General features: G+C 39.7%; 1 protein-coding gene across 1 annotated transcript in view; it reads left to right on the top strand.

The window, feature by feature from the left end:
* The first annotated feature begins 13231 nt into the window (after positions 1-13231).
* UNC80 (unc-80 subunit of NALCN channel complex) overlaps positions 13232-21334 on the top strand; it is a 153788-nt gene continuing 145685 nt past the window's right edge. Inside the window, exons 1-2 of the mRNA XM_088135592.1 lie at positions 13232-13323; positions 16063-16111. Coding sequence (XP_087991718.1) covers positions 13232-13323; positions 16063-16111 — 141 coding nt within the window. The remainder of the gene's footprint in view (positions 13324-16062; positions 16112-21334) is intronic.

Raw genomic sequence — 21334 nt, 5'->3', positions numbered from 1 at the left:
CCTCTCCATCTGTTCGATACAGTATTATTATTATTATTATCGTATATATATATATATATATATATATATATATATGTGTGTGTGTGTGTGTGTGTGGCCATTTGTGATACCCCCTCTCATACTTGAATATTCTAATTCTTTATTCACAGTATCTGTGTCTCTTGCACCCTTTGGTGTTGCAATTTTAGGTCTGTAAAAGTAGATGTTAGCAGGGTTTTTATTTCCCTATTCAACCTTTTACAAATACAAAAAAAAAAAAAGATTGTTCAGCATGAAATTGCTTTCTGTAACATCTCAAAATGTGACCCTGTTTTAGTGCCAGATGCGAGTCTCTTCTGTGATACTAGAAAAAGTCTTCTTTCTTTCTCCCTGTCTTCATTTGTTTTCTTTGCCATTACTGACTTTATGGGTCTGGTATTACTTATTTCTTCTTCCTTCCTTCCTTCCATCCTCCCTCCCTCCCCAAAATGATAGTTTTGAATTCTACATTTTAAAAATGTCATTTAGAATAATGATTTTGTTCTACCTTAAAAAAATCCTGACGTTTTAAATTATTTATTTTTTCTTTTGCTAAAGTTGAAATTCCAAGAAACAACAGGGAGTTTTATCAGAAGTTATTCCATTTCTATAAATTGCATCTTTACATTGATGTACTTGGGCGCCTCAGGAGAACAAGGCTCTAGAGAGTTGCGTTCATAACATATATTGATTATGATATATAAGCTCCCCATGTAGGATAACCAAGATGATGGACTGATAATCTGCAGAAACAATATAAAAAGTATATGACAGTGTTTCTAATAAGAGAAAAGGCACTTAACCTGGAGTCTATGAGATTTCCACCATTACTACATGGAAATTAAAAGGATACGCAAGATGGTCTGGTAATGTGACACATAAGTGGACCACAGTCTACTCATGTAATATATGCTAGTTTTGACTACATGATAATTGTTACCTATTTTACCCTGCACATTTATGGCATTTTCCTTAAAAATCACCTATATTACATTTGCATGTTCTCAAGCTGACCTGTATGTAAATGGTTCATTAGGATGGCTTTGTGTGTTGGAAGCTGTTGGACAAGGGCTACCTCTTAAACATTTTAATTTATCTGGTGTGTCTCAAGAATGATGCTTCAATTGTTTTCAAAGGAAAACATCAACAATGTAAACAAACAAGAGGCTTGTGGCATCATGAAAGCTAACAAATGTATCACTCTCATAAGATGCATGGAGCTGGCTCTCATTAGATGAATTTATTAGATGCACAAATGTGACTCTTTGCACTTCTCCAGAATTGTTTTGTAACAGCCATAGAGTTAAATTGGATCCTAAATTTAAAAATAGATTCCTAAATGACAGGCTGTTATTGGTAAATGGATGGGAACAAGTAAATCTCAACAGAATGTACTGTGTACTTGTTCAGATGATATGAGAATAAACTAATGCATAAATAGCCTGACATGTTACATCATAGAAGCTGCCTCATGTTAAGATTCTACTGCTTATAATGCAGTCATGTAGTTTTTTTTTTAAAAGTTAGCCTGCAGTCAAGAGGACTGTTTTGCTCTGTGATTGCTATGATATTTAGAATAACTCTATGAAGTTCAAACACAGCATTGATTAAAGACTAAGAATAGCCCTGCTGGATCAGACCAAGAGAGCTCATCTTGTTGTGGGCTCCATGCCACTGTTTCAAAAAAAAAAAAAATTAAAAGACAAAAAGAGCAGTATTTTTAATGAAATGTTGTCACTCTGACTCTGTGCTGTGGGTTCTTGCAGATAGCCTCTCTGTGTTTTTATGTCTTTTTTCCAATCTTAAAGCAAGAGAGGGTCCAAGGCTCTACTGAACCTGATGTGGACAATGCTAAGTGTCAGCCAGTCAGAACAGTGTTTAATCTGTGACTATTTTGTAATCTGCTTTTTTGAGATATAAACACATTCTAGATGATAAAGTTGCTTACCAACCATACGTGTCCAAAGTCATTAATTCCATGCTGCAATTTTATCTTTCTTACCTTGAAGCTAAGTCCTTGTAATCATAATTGTCTTTCCATAGAAAGAATAGCAGAAGTTGATGAACTTATACAAGTTGAAGAACCAGAACGTGACCATGCTGTAATATAAGAAATGCACGTGCTATGTTACAGGACTCTAGATTTTCACTGGGTACAGGGGTGGGCATGGGCTGGCTGGTAAAACCGCAGAAACTTTACTTGCCAGCTTTACTTGCCACTGTGCTAACAGCCCTGAAAGGGACATGGTCACACAAGAACATTAGATCATCTCTGCAGAATTTCTTCTTTGCTTGTTCCCTACTAAAATAGCTGGATATCCTTACCAGGTCTGTTAAGCCACGACACAGTAACTTTGACTAGTAAGCTCTATGGTCAAGTATAATAATCTAATACACATTTAGCAATTCACAGCAAAGGTGAGTAAAAGTCTGTCACCAAGCTGCGACTAAATCTGTCCCATTAAAAGGTAGGATCCCCTCTCCTCTCTGCCTACAATACTGTAGTGTTTACTTCTGTGTGAGCCTAGGCCTGAAGGCGGTGGCGTGGTGGAGCTGGCTTGTCCCAGCTGGCAAGAGCTGATTGTTAAATTTTCTGGAATTTTGCAAGCCAGTTGAGAGAGCTGAGCCGCAATGCTGAGCCACAGCTGTTTGGTGGCTTGCAGCACTGCACAGTGGTGGCAACAGAGCCAGCAGAGCCAGCTGTTACACATGAGCAAATCCCTGCATGAAGGGTACAAAAAGTACAGAAGCCATTGCCTATCAACACTGATCCAAGCCAGCAGCCGCCTTGCTTACTGGATGGTACATAATTGTGTATATGTGTATGTGTGTGTATGTGTGCGTGTATACACACACACATGTACACACATATATACGCACACATGTACATCTATAATTACACCTTTTCCTTCTTTGTGGCTGTTTGCAAATGAGTCTGTTTGGCAAAAGCATACCCAAGAAGGATCCCAAAATGTGGACTGCTGTGTCATAATAAACATACTAAGGGTTTTTCTATTCTACTAGGGCCTGAAATCCCTTCCAAAAGATATTAAGTGTGAAATAGTAAACCAGCTTAATCCAGCCTTGTGATTTCTGATAGCCAACTGAATGCAGCCCACCAGAAACTGATACCATATTGCTGCTTCCGAGAATGGGAAAACAGGAGCTGCTGGGCCCCAAGAAGACTGCTGTACATAGTTGGTTTGTCATGGTCAGTTTGTTGTTTAGATCTAGGTAATTATTGAAATGCTTCCCGGAAAAAAAATAGTTGCAAATGGCTTCTATATCGTTGCCAAAAAAACAGGAAATCGCCAGGACCACAACTTAGAGGAGATTTTATTGCTCACTAGTAATAGAATAATCAAGCAAATTCCCTTATATACAGGATTATTATTTTGCAAATCTGGTAAGGTGAAACCTAGAAGTCACTTCAACTTTAGCAAAGAGAAATATAAAATTTTCTGCGTGCTGGGATTTTTCCTTTATCTCTCTCTTTTTTTTCTTTAAGATATACTGTAGGCTGTTAGAAAGCCTGTGGAATTCTTTCCTTTCCTGGTAATTCTAGAGCCTGTTATCATAAAAGAGGCATTTCTTGAATGACTGGTGGTAGGTAGTTCATGTTTTTCAATCCAACTTGCAGTTGTATTTGTTGCTGTATAGTGATTGTTTTGCAAAATAAAATCGCTTGTCATCAGCTTGCTTGCATCTCAAGTTTCTGATTCTCCATTATATCTTCAACTGTTCCATAGTGTGTGATATTCGGATGACTTAGCCCAAAGAAAGCAGTCTCCTCTGGGAAAGAATTATCACAGCAATTTCTGTCACGTAGGAAGTCATCCTGATTGTATAACTTGCTGGGTCTATTTGCTTCTTGAACCTAGTAGGTTCTAACCCCCCGAGTTGTATATTTGTGCTTAATACAAGCCTAATGTTTCAGGGGCATGTATTAATTTCCTGGTGACATTCAAACCTTTCAAAATTTAAGCCAGTGGTGATAAAAGGAAGGGGGGAAAAACTGGTTATAAATTTATATAGTATGCATGTGCACCAAGTATTAGAATGTGTATTATGGTTTTCCTTTGAGATTGCCTTTTGCACATATATAAAATAGCTTTCATTTGGCAATGAATAACCATACCTCCCCCTTCTGCCACATAAACAGGAATGTATTTGGCCTTGCTAGGACTGTCTACATGTTGGAAAATGAAGTTTTCAGGTAAGATGAAGCCAGCCTTGACATCTCAATCAACTATTAAATATTTTCCCAGAAATAGTTGTAATGCAACAGAGTAGCAGTATCTTGTCACCTTGACAGCACCTTGCTGGTAATTATTTTTGTGTCTGATCCAAAGATGGCTACATGCAGAATTGGTAGAAATCTAAGATGGAAGAGCAACTGGAGTTACAGGTGAGTTCTTCTGGTAGCTCTTTCCTGCCATTGTATTCCAAACTGTATCAGAGGGGGAAAAAAGGCGGTATTCCAGCCCCCCCCCATTTTTAATGTGGGAGCAACAGACCCCACTTTATTATGTCTAGGTGAGAACTGACAACTGAGAGGTCCAGATTTAAATAGTCAGATTACATCTTCTGCCTATATGTCCATCATTCTCAGGTTGGAATGAAGGTCCTGGGGGGAAAAATTGATCCTTGTTGGAGGTAAATAGCTTTCATCTAGGGTCCATGAGTATTTGGCAGCTATAATACATTCAGTGGGAGGGAAGGGGGTTTGGGATGTTCATAAAATAGATGTGAACAAATGGTGCCCAGTTCTGTATTGTCAGCACAAATTATTTCATAGCTAAATCAAGTTCTTACTGAATTAAATAGGTTCAAACAGCCATTTCAACAATTGCCAGCAATTCCAAACTGGTACCTTAAATATAGGGCCTTTCATATCAATACACTGTGTTTGTGTTAGGGGAAGAGTGGGATGAACAAAGGAGGATCTTTTGTGGAGAAAATTTTCTTAGGCATACCATATCTGGGCTGCAACAATCCAGATGCCCACTAGATGGTAGCTAAGAGGGTTTTCTGTATGTCTTTGGTGCCCTCTTGGTTGGCTGACTGATATGCCCAGGCTTCCCGCCTGCCTGAGGGAGTAGAAGGGGATGGGGGAGGGGTACTCTTTTAGGAAAGGAGTTTGGCTAAAATGGCTACTTTTCAAATTTTACAATTTGGGTAAATTTCTAAGAAACGTTTATGTTTTCTTTCAAAGACATGTAACCGTTCCACTTACTGAAAGCGTTGAAATTATCCGCTCCTCCGTTACAACACATTTCCTATTCCCCATTTTTAACATGTCTCTGGGAGTCTGCCGGTGTACTCTTTAAACAACAGCAACAACAGCATCTGGATCCTATCGCTTCTCTGGCATTTAGCGTAGTGGGGTTAGGCCTCCCGTTCTGAAGGAAGGATTTACAGTGAAAAAAAGCAAGACAAATTGCTGGTGTCGGAGAGAGGTTTATTAGCAATCCAGGGCTAACGAACTGTACAGGCCCTCACGCAGCCTGCTTCAGGACAAAATTATATCATCGTGATCCATGATCAGGTCATCTTGCTTCATTTCTTTTTCAATTTAAAAACATTGGTGTGGGGCTGCAAATTTGATTAAAATGGTGCCGAGTAGAAGTGTGAATGTGTGTTTAGTCCTTTTGCCTCGTTTCAGTCTTTCCCCCACTAATAGCACCTGGGTGATTGTGTGTGCATGTGCGTGTTTTAGAGAAGGTAGAAAGCACTCAGAGATACCTCATCAATATCATTTCTTCAATCTCATCACAAGCCTCTAAGCTAATGCAAACATCTGAACATCTTCTCTCTGAAATGTAGCACTATAAAAGACCCTTGATGCACCTCCAGAGTTCAGATGCTTAGTAGTGAATTTACCTCAAATAACGTATTGAAGACATGCAACCTAGAACGTGGGTCAGTGAATTTATCAAAATCTACTGTCGGCATCTGTTTTTGCTACTTTACATTTACTGCATAGTAGGTGTAATGTGGGGTCTTAACCACTAGATGGTACCGTATACTGGATGGAGAAGGTCAGCTATACAGCTGATCTTAATGACTTCAAGCAGTAGGGTGGTTCTGCTCAGCATCCATTTTAACCTGGCTTATTCTCTAAAATATGAGCAGGAAAGAGGATATTTTGGATTTTTATAAAACATATTTTAGCGAAATAATAGCACCTGATTGTTCCCCCCCCCGGCACTATGTTGCTTTCATGTAGATAGACAGTTGAGTCCCAGATAGACCCCTGACAGCTTCTACTTTCTGCAGAGGGAGTAAAAATTGTTAAGATGGCAGCTATGGCTACATTATGCAAGCCATGCCCTTTCTGTAGATATATCAGTGTTGCACACACAATACAAGGGGTTGGGGCTTTGATATGTTGTTGCAGCTACCATCTTGCCTTTTTGACACACATGCACACACACACACACACACACACCTTGCAGATGCTGGTGATAACCTAGCTATGTTGGAGAATGCACAATCCAAATTCTTATGAAATATATTTCAAATTACTTGTTTTATTTCAAACATGGGACTTGAACAGGGAGGAGGCACCACCGAAGTTGAGAGTGGCCTCTGGCTGAACATTTTTGCATGTGGGCCACGGTTATCCTTGTTCCAAATGGTTTAGTCTTCTTAATATTAACCAATACTTTTAACTCCAGCTGAAAAAAAATCCCTTGCCAAGAAATGGAACTGTGAAGGCTTTTCCACTGAGTTGATATTGATGCTGGGACATGAGCAATGGTACTGGACATGAGTACTGGACACAGAAGGCCAAAATGAGCAGGCCTCCTTGCCAAGAGACATATTTGCAAATAGCCTGTTTGAAAAATTAAGACCAGCTCAATATCTCAATCATATCACAGTTCCTCATTCTGGAAGGGCATTAAGCTTAGCCAATTTTAATGCTTTTCCTGCCTGAGTCACAAAAAGAAAAGTCAAGAAAATGCTGCATGGAGGCAGATTATCCAACACCATGCCAGTGCCATCAGATCAACAGCTCCTGTATTGTCAACTTAATATAGATACTCATCTCTGGTAAGTAAACACCAGGGAGTAAATATCCTCTATTTGCTTACCAAGGGTACTCAGATTTATTTTACTTATAATTCCTACACTCAGATAAGTATCCATCCATCTCTCTATCTGTAAGCAAAGTTTTGTTCTACAGTTGCAAATTCTGACAGGACCTAAGAAGGTAGCATCTGATTAAGTGTTTGTGCTTCACAGTATATATGATGACCTATATACTGTCATGCTAAATATGTTTTTGGTTTTTACTACGGTATAATAAAGTTGATTTGCTCTCATCTGATAGAGATTTATGTCTTAACTGATGTCACTTGAAACAAGTCTGCCACTTTTTGGGCTGAAGATAATGTTTGTTTTCATTTTACTGTTGGTTTTCTCCCCTCCTCCCCTTTTTCCCCTCAAGTTTTGCACAAGGGGACATTTCATGTATACGTTTATAACATTTCTTATTTGACCATCATAAAAAATCATAGGGAACAATCAATAAAACAACAGCCATTCAAAATTATACAGACACATCTAATTGCAGTTACTTTGCACTTAAGGATGTTCTTGTTAGGCATTGGCAGTAAATCACAAACCTCCAGACACTTAACCCCGAATTAGTTCTCAGCCTGACTTGGCAGATGAATCCCAGACAAGACTCACCTTGTTTAGAATCTTTACTGCGAGTAAGAAGGAAGCCTCAAACCCACAGTGCAAAGGATTGGAGGTTCTATATGTGTATTCTCAGTTTGTTTGTTCGTTTTCCCTGTCTTTCCAGGTTAAAGTGTGCTTGGCTGGTCTCTTGACTGGTGCTTCTTTCCAGCCCAGGAAGCACTGGTTCCTGTCTCACCACGCTCAGGGCTTCCAGTTCTCCCTTGAATATCAAGTCCCCAAACTTTACAAAAGCATCCTTTTTTGCTATAGTACACTCTTTTTCAAACTTGGAAACTTTAAGATGTGTGGACTTCAACTCCCAGAATTCCCCAGCCAGCATCTGTACAGTGACATATCAGTTGGATGCAAAATTAAGTAATTGCCAAAGGATATTTAGGTAATGAATTTGGACAGCCAGGCCAGAAGTACAGAGTTAATTGATGTGAGAACACACACTCTCTTGCTTGCTGTGTATTTCTTCTCAAGAGAAGGGCTCTGTCCCTGCACAAATCCTGCCAAGGTTATATTTTGTATCAACTGTTGACACTGCTCTTTAGGTTGAATCTGGTCCCTTTCTTGTTTTCATTTAGATGGAGACCTAAAAGAGTCCCCCATCCCAAGGCCTTTTAAAGTATTTTAAAACTGATAATGCTGCTGGTTGTTAATGATAGCAATTGTCAGGCCTAGCCCAAGGAACTCCAAGAGACAATGCCAATTCAGTCCAGCTATGTTTATTAGCTACAACCTCTAGCAAGAATCTTCCCAGACTGAAACCCCAGTTCCCAAGTCAGCCAGCCACAACATTGTGAATTCCTCAGGGAGGTGCCAGTCTCATCCTCTTGTTCCTCCCATGCTCTTCTGGTGAGCTAAGAAAATGTTTGTCTCTCTGAGCCTGGCCTTCATAATTCCATTCCATCACAGCAATGTATACACTTAATATAGCTTTTGATATTTTGATATGGGCCATCAGGACAAATATTTCAGAAACCATTCTAATATTCTAATAATTTTAATAATAAGCTTATAGTAATTATGTACTGATAGTTATTAAAATACACCAGCAAAAGAGTTTCAAGAATGTAGGGAAGCGATGATGATGATGATGATGATGATGATGATGATGATGATGATGATTTCCTGCAATGATACCTTTAATACCATCAGACAACCACATCTGGCTATCCCAGGTCCTTGGGAAGGACTTGATAGGGGGATAAACTGCCAAACCCAGGCTAAACATCTGGCTGACTGTGCGACCAACAATTAAACATATTAAACATATGCTGCCCAACTCTCAACAACTCTGGGCAGCTTGCAAAGAAATTAGAATAAAATCAATAAAAATGAGGCACTGGGGTGACACTGGAAAATCATTTGTGCATCTATATGTTACACTTTATAGATTTAAAATTACAATTAACAAAAGAATATGATGGGCTCAGCTACTTGTTAAAACTGCAGTGCTCAAAAGTAATTCTGGTTTATATGATCTCATGCTATTTTGGCTCTCCTGTTGACATACAGTACATTTCAGACGCTATATTTGCTCTGAAAGACTCACTGGTCTTTTGAATTATAGACAAATGATTTGGAAGTTAGCAGGAAGGCAGTGGAAAGAGATATTGTGCACTTTTGTGATTGCAAAACCAAACAAACATTATTACAAGGTTGGGATTGGCCACAGCCACCCGCAACAACTATACAATATTCTGAAGAACACGTCTCACTTTGTATATATGACCACAAGACTGGAGATTGTGGTTGGAGGACTGTTTAGAAAAATGGTATATTGGCTTAAAGGTTAATAATTTATTTGTGTAACATGGCATGAATACACTATATATGTAAGACTAACTATGACTGCTTTATATGAGTTATAAATTTTATTGGGAGGTTCCTTCTTTTTATTGTTGTTGTTATTATTTGCATATAGAATAATAAATAATAAAAAATTGTGCTGTTCTATATAGAAGTTGTAGGCCACTTAGAGTGACATAATGGAAATGCACATACAAACACACATATATAGAAGGTAATTTTTTAGCAAAATGCTAACTTCTGGCACATGGGTAAGTCTCAGATGTTTGTTTGTTTATTGTTTCTAAGCCTTGCTCAGAAGATATTCAGTAAATCAGTGGCGGCAGGAGAGAGGGCAGGGCTGTGCCCTGCTGTTACCTTCTTTCACTTCTTGTCAGCCCTTCGAGGTAGCCCAGACAAGAAGCACCAACCGTGATTTCTAACACTACCTTTATTGTAAGGTTACAGTAACAGAACCCTGCAAGTCTGAAAGCATCTCTCCCCTTCTCTCACTTTTACTCTCCCAAAAACTAGGGAGGGTCCCTTCTGAGGCGCTTTCTCTCTCCCCCCCCCCTTTGGACTCAGAATTCATTTATCAAATGCTTGTCTAGGCTGTGGCTCTTCCTCCTCTTTCCCAAGGTCATTCCTATATACCCTTACACTTCTCCATCTGATCTTGTTTACAATTTATTGAGTGGGAGTTTAATCTATATTAAGCTTTAGTTTATATGTTTATATATTTAGTTTATAGTTTATTTAGTTTATAGTCCATGATTCATTGCTTGAGGATTTTATTAGAAGTAGAAAGATATTGTTCAGATCCCAGCTTAGATGTAGCATATAAATTGTTGTTGTTGCTGCAACTGAGCAGAAAACTGTGGTTCTACAAATAAGCATACCATTCCAAAGGTATTTGTTCAAGTATCGATAATGCAAAAGCTGCATTTAATTAGATGGTGGAAAAAAGACCGATCAACACTGTGAAACTAAATTGAGCTCCAAATACTGGGTAAATATATCTATTTCTCCCAAACCCCACTGCAAAAGACATTCTCCCCAGACTTTATCATCATATCATAATTATATAATATTAATGCTTCCAAGATGAAGGAAGGGCTAGAGGTCAGTGGTAGAGCCTCTGTTTGCATACAGAAAATTGCAGTTTTAATCCCCAGCCCTTTCAAGCCAATAGGCACAGTTGGGATTTTGAGCCCATGTTATGGTTATTCCCACAAAATGGCTGCCATAGGGGTGGCTATGCCAATGTCAAAAGGCAAGCTGGTAAAGTTGCTCCTTAGCACTTCCTCTACCCTTCCAAACTATTATCTGCCTTCAAAAACCTTTGGTGTTGTTGTTTCCCCCCCCCCCCCCGAATAAATAACACGATTGTCTTGGACAGCAGCACCCTGATTCTTTCCAACTCAACAGAATGTTGGAAAGAAATTCAGCAAAAGTGATGGGGCTCTGTCCATCAGTCAGTCTGTCTGTCTGTTAGTGTCATAATTCTTTGAAAAGCGAACAGAATAGGGTGTAATTATCTATTGGGAAGAATCTGGCAAAAGGAAGGTGAGGTCTGAGAATGGGCTGGATCAGACAAGGGTTTACAAAAAAAGGAAGGGGAAAAATCGCCACAAAAGTTCCTAATGCATCCTCATGGGAGAGGGGGCCTGGGAAGTGGCTCAGAATGTTCGTGACTGCTCCCTTCTAAGGTCCCCCTCCCTCCCAGTCACATGACTCAGAAAAGAGGGTAGGTAGTCCTCCCTGGTGCTTTGCAGTTTACTTAAACACACAGAGAGGCACACAGCATATTACTTTTTTTACACCAAAGAAAATATAAATGCCTCCCATAGCCATTGCTGGTAAAAGATTTGGGAAGAATCCTAGAATGCTTCTGAGGCTGTTTGGGTCTAGAACAGTGTTTCTCAACCTTGGCAACTTTAAGCTGTGTGGACTTCAACTCCCAGAATTCCCCAGCCAGCATGGCTGGCTGGGGAATTCTGGGAGTTGAAGTCCACACAGCTTAAAGTTGCCAAGGTTGAGAATACTGGTCTAGAGGAATTGTTGAAAATGCCAGTTACGCTTGAAGTAGGTGCTTTGTGCTTCATAACTGTAGAATAATAACAACAACAGCAGCAACAACCCCCAGTGAGGCACTATCTTGACGTGATTGTGGGGCTTGTGTGCTCCAAAGAGGATGAGTGCAATGCCAGAGATTCAACCATATTGGACAGGGCTCATCAGAGGAAGAATGTCTCTCCCATAAACAATATGGTGAGATGTAATTTGCAGAAACCCATACTGGATCGGTCATCACCTGGGTCAACAAGGACCACACTAGGTATTCTAGTTCCTGGACATCTGGTGACAGGGGGCTACAGGATTCAGGACTGTTGGCTGAGCAATCAGGGCCATCCTGCTCACATCCTGCAACGATATCTTTAACACCATCAAACAACAACATCTGCCTATCTCAGGTTCTTGGGACGGACCCAATAGATGGATAAAAATGCCAAATCCAGTCTAATCAACTGGCTGACTATGTGACCAACAATAATATATTTGTTAAAAAATAACATAATTAAGTTAGGTTGAGGAGGATGTCTGATGGATGCCAAGAGACTGTGTTGCTGGTTACACTGGTACTTCTGGGTACCATTTTGGGGTCCTATGCCCCAGGTCAGGAATTTTCAAACTTTTTCAGGCTGCAGAACCTGTTAGTTAAAACAACACCTCTAAACCCCTAATCAAGAGACAAAGCTCTAGTGATAGAAAACTGGCTGCGCATGACAGAAACACTTTTGTTTGTTTGCCAGTTGTCTCCCACGGAACCCTGTGATCTTCTTGTGGATTCCTAGGGTTCCACGGAGCACAGTCTGAAAAACTCTGCCCATCTATCCAAGGGGACCAGGAAAATTCTCCCGTTTGAGGCCCGGATAGGTGCTGCCAGTCACTGCAGACAATACTCAGATGGAAAGCTATAAGGCCAGAAAAGCTCCCTAAATGAGCAGCTCTCCTACCTCACAGGGTTGTTGTGGGAATAAAATAGGAAGAGGAATGTTGTGTATGCTTCCTAGACCTATTCCTGTGATTGTGAAGCAGGTTTGCTTCAATTCCTAATCAAATAATACTTTTGATTAAGTAGGGGTTTTTAGGATTTACTTTCTTTTAACTTTCCCCTTGCAGAAATAAATTGTATGACTCTATCAGCAAGTTAGTTGTTACTTTATGACCCCCTCCAGCCAAGAGTGGAAATATTACTGCATAAATATAAAGGAGCCGCAGTTCTAGGGAGTGAATCAGAGTTTATGACTGTAAAGGAGGAAGCTGGAAATTCGAGAAGGCTTTGCTGCTCCCCAAACTTTCCACTTCAGACCGGGGAGTTTGATGTCCGTGGGTGGCGCCACTCCTCCCCACCATCGCTCCCCCCCCCCTCGCCCCGCGTCGGTGTCCCCTTGGCACATCACGCGCAGGTCCCTTCGCGCTGGTTGCTGTCCACAGAAGGAGGTTCTGAAGGAAGGGAGTCATGCGGGGCGGGGGGCGACTGTCCTCCCGTCCTTGGCTGCCGCCGCCGCCGCCGCCTCCCCGCAAGCTGCGCTGATATTTCCCCGCTTGGCTGCGGCCGCTGTTTTTGCAGCCATTTTGCACCAGCGGAGCCGGAGGCAGAGAGGGCTGCTGCGGCGAAGCGGAGAGATGGGCTAACAGCTGTTGCGGCCCAGGAACCAGCATCATGGTGAAGAGGAAAAGCTCCGAAGGCCAGGACCAGGAGAGCGGCCGAGGGGTTCCGCTGCCTATCCAGACCTTCCTGTGGAGGCAAACCAGGTAAGGGAGAATAGGGGGCGCTGCCCGCTAAGCCTCGCCGGGATTAAAAGGGCTGGCAGCCTAAGCCGGGAAGAAACGGTGTGCCTCTTCGTCTGGCTGGATGTTCTTGGTTTCCAAGAGAGGTCGAAGTCAGAGCGACGAGAAGCTACCTCTTCCTTGAATAGTCCTGGGTGCTCTAAGGAGACCTTAGAGGGGCTGTCACTAGATAACAGCAGAGATGCAGAACCTCGGACTCTTTGCTGCTGTCTGGTGGTGGTCCCTATTTGGGGGCTCCAGTGAAGACCCATCCATGCTCTCTCCCTTCCCTCAGCCTCCATCCTGACATCTCCACTGGCCATGGGCCAGTACTGCATGCCGTGAAACCACCTCCTCAGTGACCTCTGATGAGTCAGGGTTGCAGCAGGTGTCAGGGTAGGTAGTGCTATCCAGCCGAAGAAACATGAGAAAATCCATTTTGGGACTTGCAGTCAATTGCCGGCATTGCCCAGGAAGATGCTCCTGGGAAGACTGTACTTGGGGAATGGGACATTGGGTGGCCTCTGGAAAATCATCTCAAGTCCCATGAATAACCTCCTGCCTCCCCCCTTACTCCCCAGTTAGGTGTGCTTGGAATTGCAGCTACAGTTCCCCACCTTCACAATGGTTAAGGGCAAGGAATAAATTAACTTCTTTTATTGGTTTGAACATTGCCTGTGCATATGTTGTCTATGTATGAACATCCCTTCTTTCCAGTTAAAACTGAACACTAACAACCTATGGAAACTCTCCCCCAACTATTAAAAAACTATGCTTACCAGTAATGAAACAATAACAATGGCAAGAACGATTCACAACAGGTAATGCTACATTGCTTAGGGATGTGATTTCTTAGTGTCTTCCAACTGACATAAGTACAGTTGATTAAAAGTTTTAGCTGATCCACCTAATCTTTATGATAATGACTATGTATGCACAGTTTAAAGGATTTCATGTGATAAAAGTCACTATATGTGTCTAGCAAGCACCTTATATTGCACAACAGAATGCTCATTCTTGCTGACAATCACTTTAGTAATATAAGATTATATATATATATATATATTACGATTATAAGGTTGAATTAATCTCATGGCTCACAGGCTATACCTTCTTATACTGTAAGCTTTGGAAATTATGGCCTGTGGAGTGACTTTTTTACTGTGTTATGATTAGCAGGGTTGGGGACATGATGGCGTTGTTATTGGAGGATGGACAAGGACACTTTTGGTACCATCTAGCTTTGATCATTCCCCCCCCCCCACACACACACATCAAACTTAATTCAGATGTTCATTATTATTTTCCAGTGCTGGTGGGATACTGGATTGTCTCTTATTTGGCTGAAAAGTAAGCATTATACAAATGAACTCCATTCAGCCCATTCTTTTTAAAAGGCATAAGGTACCTTAGATATACAGCTGAATGATTAAAATGAATCCCACTTCACACTGCTGACATCTTTGAGGGCTCTTGAGGCTCCTGCCCTAATTATTTAAAAATGTTAAGTGGCTGCAGAAAAAACAAATCAACCAAAAATAAAGGCAAGCCCAGAGCTGATACTGAGTATCTTGGGGTCCTGGCAATGAATAACCTTACCAGTTTGCCTTGTCCTAAACTGGAATTTTACTGGCCACATTTGCCACAACAACCATTTTGTGAATCGGCAAGTCCCATCCCAAGGCACCCAGCTTATTTGAACACTTACAACATGTGCTCAAAATCTCCAATGTGCCTACAGGCCTGACAGTCTGGGACACTACCGTCCTATCATTTCACTTGTTGCTGGTCTATTAATGCTGCTGTTCCCGCTCATACGTAATCTGGAGAACACAAGACCTCAATTAGCACCTCTTACTGAATGGGATCTCTTTGTTTTTCTATAGCTTTAATCCCACCCCACCCCTATTAGGATATATATCATGGACAGAGAATGTCATAGGCCAGAGATGTGGAATTTTCTTGGGGCTATAAACAGCAAAGAGGAAAGAGAAAGAAAGAAAGAAAGAAAGAAAGAAAGAAAGAAAGAAAGAAAGAAAGAAAGAAAGAAAGAAAGAAAGAAAGAGGGGGGAGGAAGGAAGGAAGGAAGGAAGGAAGGAAGGAAGGAAGGAAGGAAGGAAGGAAGGAGCTTTTCATTTTCATGGGCACAGGGGAATACAACTGGTGATGCCATGATAGTATTGGGCTGAGTGTAGCATAAATGTTGGGGCTTTGGAGGAGGGGGTTAATGGGCCTAAATGGGCATTTTAAATCTTTTGTCCTGTTTAACCCTTCTATGGAAAAATTGGCTTTATTTTGGGTGGATGTCTGAGGATTTTTAAGTGGTAAAATGGATGCCTTCCTTAACCCTCTGCTAGATTTTAGCCATCCATTTAGCCTCTAAGTCCCCCTCTCCAAGGTCCTAAACAGGTGACAATTTGGGGTTTATCCAAAGTGGGTTCTGGAGGCCACATATCAGATTCTGCACTTAGGGTGTACATTTGCTTGTTATAATGATTGTATCTTGGAAATGTTCTCCATAGCAGCCACATAGAGATACTTGCTAGCTTTATAACATGGGATTTTGAAAAGACAGTATATATTTCTGACCATACATCTATTGATTTACGCACAGACTTACACTTATTTAGCACAGTCTAAATAATTGTGCCAATGATTCAGAATATTTAATTGTATACTATACCTATAATCATTCTTTTAACAAAAATCTATGTCTTTTCTCAGTGCATTTTTGAGACCCAAACTGGGAAAACAATATGAAGCTTCATGTGTGGTATGTGATTTTTTGTGTTTTTGATTTACTGATGTGCATGAATTGCTTGCTTTTAACATGGAAGCCCAGGAGGCCTATGTTCAACTCAGTGGGTCAAATGTAGTACTTGTTTTACTATCAATAGTTAAATGCATGATTGAGGCAGGCTGGATCCATGGTTTCCCCTTTGAATAGTGTACTCTTTACTAAATGTAGATCAAAAGGTTTTCACAGCAATACTAGCAGGGAGAATATATATGTAATAAACCTGATTAGACTGGGTTTGTCCCAAAGAAATAGATGAGAGACAACATTAGACTTATATTAAATGTTATTGACAAGATAAATCCAAACAAAACATTGGCTAGGATCTTTTTTGAGACAGAAAAAGCCTTTGACAATCTAGAATGGTCTCTTATGCTTCAAGTTTTGAAAAAGATGAGTTGTGGCTCTAATTTTTTTCACATGGATATAGAGCATTTATAAAGGAAAAAATGCCAAGACAATAGTAAAATAATTTTTTACTAAATAAAATAAAAAATAGGCTTTTTATCACAACAATGCACCATGTCAAAAGGACAAAACAAAGTTACCCCCATATCCTTCATTATTTTTACTAACATTAGAACCATTGGCAATGAAGATATGTCAAGAAAATAAAATTTCAGAAGTTAAACTAGCAACTCAAAAACATAAACTGAAATTATATGCCATAATCACTCAACCATAAGACTCCTTTTTAGTGTTAATGGAATATGTATAGCAATCAATTAAAAGAAAGCTCAGATGTTGATCTGGAATCTAAGAAAAGCAATATCATATCTGCATCTAATAACAGGTTTAACACTTCTGCAAAAAATAAGGTTAGGGTTAGGGTCTTAAGGTCCTTGGTCATTGGAATGATTAAGGGAGAGATGCTCTTCAATACTGTATAGGCTTCAACTATAACCTCTCATTTACCAAGAACCTAACAATTCAACCTTGAGCTATATATATATTCTCCAGTATTGCCTTTTCTATCTTTCTCTGTCCTGTCCCCTCCTTCTCATAGGCCTACCTAAGGGAAAAGTAATTTGTTGCATTCAGCATTTTATTCTTCATATTTTTATAAGCAGTTTATTGCTTAATGTGAACTGTACAATGAAATCTTGCTCTTGAATGTACTCATTCTTGAAGCCAATTTAATGTCTTGTATCAACTGGCTTATCGATAAATGCTTCTTTTAAAAATATGATCCATCTCTTTTCAAACATCCAGTTGTTTATTTTTATTTATTTGGTAGCCTCCAGGATAGATTCATTATTTTGCTGCTCATACTCTCTCTTTTTCTAATTTCTCAAAAATATTCTAGTATATGCTGGTAAAAGGTGAATAAAGTTGCAAAAAAAGAAGAAGTATATATTTGGAAACATTGGACTGAAAAACACGTTAGGGATAAATCATGTTTAAATATATAGGGGACTAGGAAAAAAGTGTATATTTGAGGTATTGATATGTTGTGAATAATTTGTAATTGTAGAATAACATGTACATTGTAGGAAAATCCATACAAAATCCATATACCAGTAACTGGGTTTTCTGCTGATTTTTTTAAAAGAGAAAAATCATACAAAAACCTTCCTCTTAAGATTTTGTTTGCCTCTCAGAGTCTTTTATATTATTGTTCTTTGAACAGTCCAGTAACACAGTTTCTCTGTGTTTATTTAGCTTTCAACTGTTGTCATATTTAGAATCAAGGTTTTTTTTAAAAAAAGGATTTGCTAAATTACAATTCATTCAGCATAATTTAGCCAAGAACAAGAAATCTAGGAGTAATTTGAAGGATTTAATTTCTTTGGACAAGGACTCACAGTCCAGTTACTGGGTATAATCCTGACGTCATTTCTATTTCCAAATATGGAACCAGAAACATCTGCCATCCCTGCAGATTCCTGGGTGTCTTTATTCCCATGAAATGGGAGGCAGCTTCAGGTATCGACTGAAAAGAGGCACGGAGGGGGACATGAAAAGGCAGTGGCTGGCCAGTTGACAGAGGACTTGAACTGGGGATGAAAGGAAGGGGGATAGACGTTGAGGAAAGAGCAAACCTTCCAATTAAAAAGAAAAGTCTCTGATCAAGCTTCTAGCAAGCCAATGTCCACAGGGCTTTAAGCTGAGACCTCACTAGAGGAAACTTCAGCAAGAATTCAGTGAAACCCCTGGGCAATCCTAGAAACCAGAAGAGCAGGAGGCAGAAGAAAGTGGAATTTATTCCTAGTTGTGAAGATTCACTGGTCTGAGATACTCTGGATCAAACCTGCTTCTGAACAAAGGATTTAACAGGGCTGTGTAGCCTGAAAAATGATGTAATTGCTCTAAGAACTCAGTTTATTAAAACAAGATGCTTCTTAAACTAGCCATGCTCTTTTGGAAACCTGAAAAAAGATGGACTGCTTTAACGAATAGCAGAGAGATGCTACATTTGGATGAGATACCAAACATGACTTTCTAGTCATTTTCAAACTATTGGCCCTTTGAGGTAGCCCAGGTCGGGAAACAGACTTCACAAGAAATACGGGAACCCTCCTTTATTTAAGCTATAGTAACAAAATCTTGAAAACCTGGTAGTGTGTTCCCTTCCTTCCGTCTTATATTAAAAAGAGTTAAGGCAGAGTCAGATTATGTTTCTTTTTTTAATATTCTCACATTTTCTCAGGCTTAAATCATGCTTTGATAACTATCATATTCCCTTCCAAGGTGATCTCTGTGATTCTGTACACAAAGCTTGCCCAGTGCTAGACTTTGCGCTTAATTAGACCCCCCCCAATTAAAAAAAACAAACAAACCATACCAATGTTACAGGCTTTGACTTTGTTCCTTGCTAAAATTTACATCCCATTTAGGGGGTATAGATTTATTTATCTCATCATTTATTTATTTGCAATGTTTTTAACCCATCTTAATCTGAAGCCTCTGGATGATATACAAGAAGAAAAGGTCAAAAGAACAGAAGGCAACCCACCCCAAAACAATCCCAACAGATGAATGCTGAAGACAGCCAAAGGGGGAATTAAGAACATTGTTTTGCCAGCTTTACAAAAAGCTGGGTCGGGGGTGCTGCACAGACCCCAGGAGGAAGAAAAGCCTGCAATACGGGGGCCGCTGCAGAAAAGACCTGCTGTTTTGCACAAGCATGATGGATGCCAAGTGGGAGATGTTTACACCTGATGGGCATATTCAGTCTTTTGCTTCATTTCAACTCTTTTATTATCTAATTAAATTATTAATAATAAATTCATTTGGAAAACTAAGTTCACAGATAAAGAAATGTAAAGAATTGCAGAACCGTTCCCATAAAGTCTCCTCACTCATATTATTCATTTACAGAATAATTTATTTACAGAAACTGTATTTACAGAAACTCCTTTCTCCATAATAGCATGTTCTCTGTAATAGCCGGTGAACAAAAAAACAAAGTTCGCTTTTCCCCATCTCGTATCCCTCTCTCTTTGCTTCTTCATCAAAAAATTAATTCAACCCACTTATCTTCCAACAGCTAGGCTTACCTTATTCTGGAATGCAGGTTTTCTCTTAGGATTAAACAGGGCCAGCCAGTTTCTCAGGGGCCAGCACAGATGAGGCTCCCGTTTGTGCAGTAATTGGCCTTGATGCAGTTAGCTTTTTCCAGCAGTGTAAGCATGTCATGGCAGACAACGGATGACCAGGATGACCTCCAGATGGGTAGACTTCAACTCTCAGAATTTGTATTAACAAGATGAGAATCCTAAGGGCTGGACTCTGCCACCATTTCAAATGTTGGCACATCTCAGATAGTTCATGGAGTTAATTTCATCTCTTTCAGTTTCCATTCAAAGGTGATTGATAATCACTAGATGGATTTAATGTGGTCCATGATGCATAGAAAGCTATTAAGTATTTGTTTAGCTGGGGAGAAGTTCCTATTATGAACTATAGTCAAGTACAGTTTAAGAACTGCACTTATAAGCAAAAAAATATGGAAAGTTGAGTTGACCTTTTGTGAAACTAATATGATATAAACTCTTTGACTTTGTAAGCTTATGAAATGTGGTCATTTTGCTGCCATGTGTTTGGTGGCATGATGTTGAGGGAATGGGGGATGGTGGTGGGGTTTAAGCAATTCTTGCAAATAATTTTTAAAATGAGCCAAAAATTTGCCTTTTCTGATGAAGTCACCACATTACTGGAAGTTTACCTGCTAGTAATCAGGAAAGTTGTGTTCCACAACATAGATGGCTCCAGATCAAGAGAATAAGGCAAAATAAGAGTTCGGAGATCAAAGAATATGGCTAGTTTTCCACAAACACAGAGCATTACAGCAGTCATTTTTCATATTATTATACTTTTTCTTATTGTTATAGCTTTCTCCTGTTTCATCTTCTCATAGATTGGGCATATCTCCTGGTCCCAACTTCTGCTGCACTGCTGGCAGAGAGAAACTTGCTGCCTTACAAACTTTGTCCACAGACATACCCATCTCATGAGTTCAGTGGGGTTTTTCTTTAAAAACCTAACACTTACTGCCTGAGCTAGCTAGCTGTTCAGCATCACATATTAAACCCTGTCAGGCTTTGCCAGGATGATCTGCCTTGATTTCCAGGTCTGTTGTTCTTGTAATTTTTCCAAAGGCTAGGGAGACATAACCATGACCAATCAGGATTATATCAGTTTCTTTCAAATTGAGTGTATCCTGTGTATTCTTATGAGTTAAAGCCACTGAAGTATGTGATGGTGCACTATTTTTAGAATGTCCCTGTATTTCTCGTATTTGTTCTTACTTACATCATTTAAAGGTCAATTGCACTTCCCCAGCGAGGCAGGCTACTGTGCAGAACTGAGCCAGTTGCAAGGAGAGTGGCATTAGACCAAGCAATAGGGCCACAGTCTTCATATCTACTAAAACAAAAGATGATTAACTGAAGCTTTAGATAATGGATAGTAGATAGATTTAATTGAATAGATGGGCCTTTGAATCAAATGCAGAATTTCTTAAGTTGAAGATATTTGCTTTTGCTCCATTCATGGAGTAGATGGTTTTAAAAAAACATAAGAAAACAGGATTTTGTTCATTAAGTTGTGCGTATTTCCCGATATATTTCACCAAGTTTAAGTGGCGATTTCATCTTGCTTTAAAAGGCAAATAATTGGCCAGTGTTTGTTTAATCATCGGCAGCTCTGAATATAATCAGTATAATCAGTATAAAGTTCATGGAACTTTATTAAAAT

This window comes from Python bivittatus, unplaced genomic scaffold, assembly GCF_059951505.1.
Source record: "Python bivittatus isolate LINGU-HERP-01145 unplaced genomic scaffold, Pbiv_v1 ctg000200_np1212, whole genome shotgun sequence".
Taxonomy (NCBI): Eukaryota; Metazoa; Chordata; class Lepidosauria; order Squamata; family Pythonidae; genus Python; species Python bivittatus.
The sequence above is the reverse complement of the archived record's forward strand: the minus strand, read 5'-3'. Positions and strand labels throughout refer to the sequence as shown.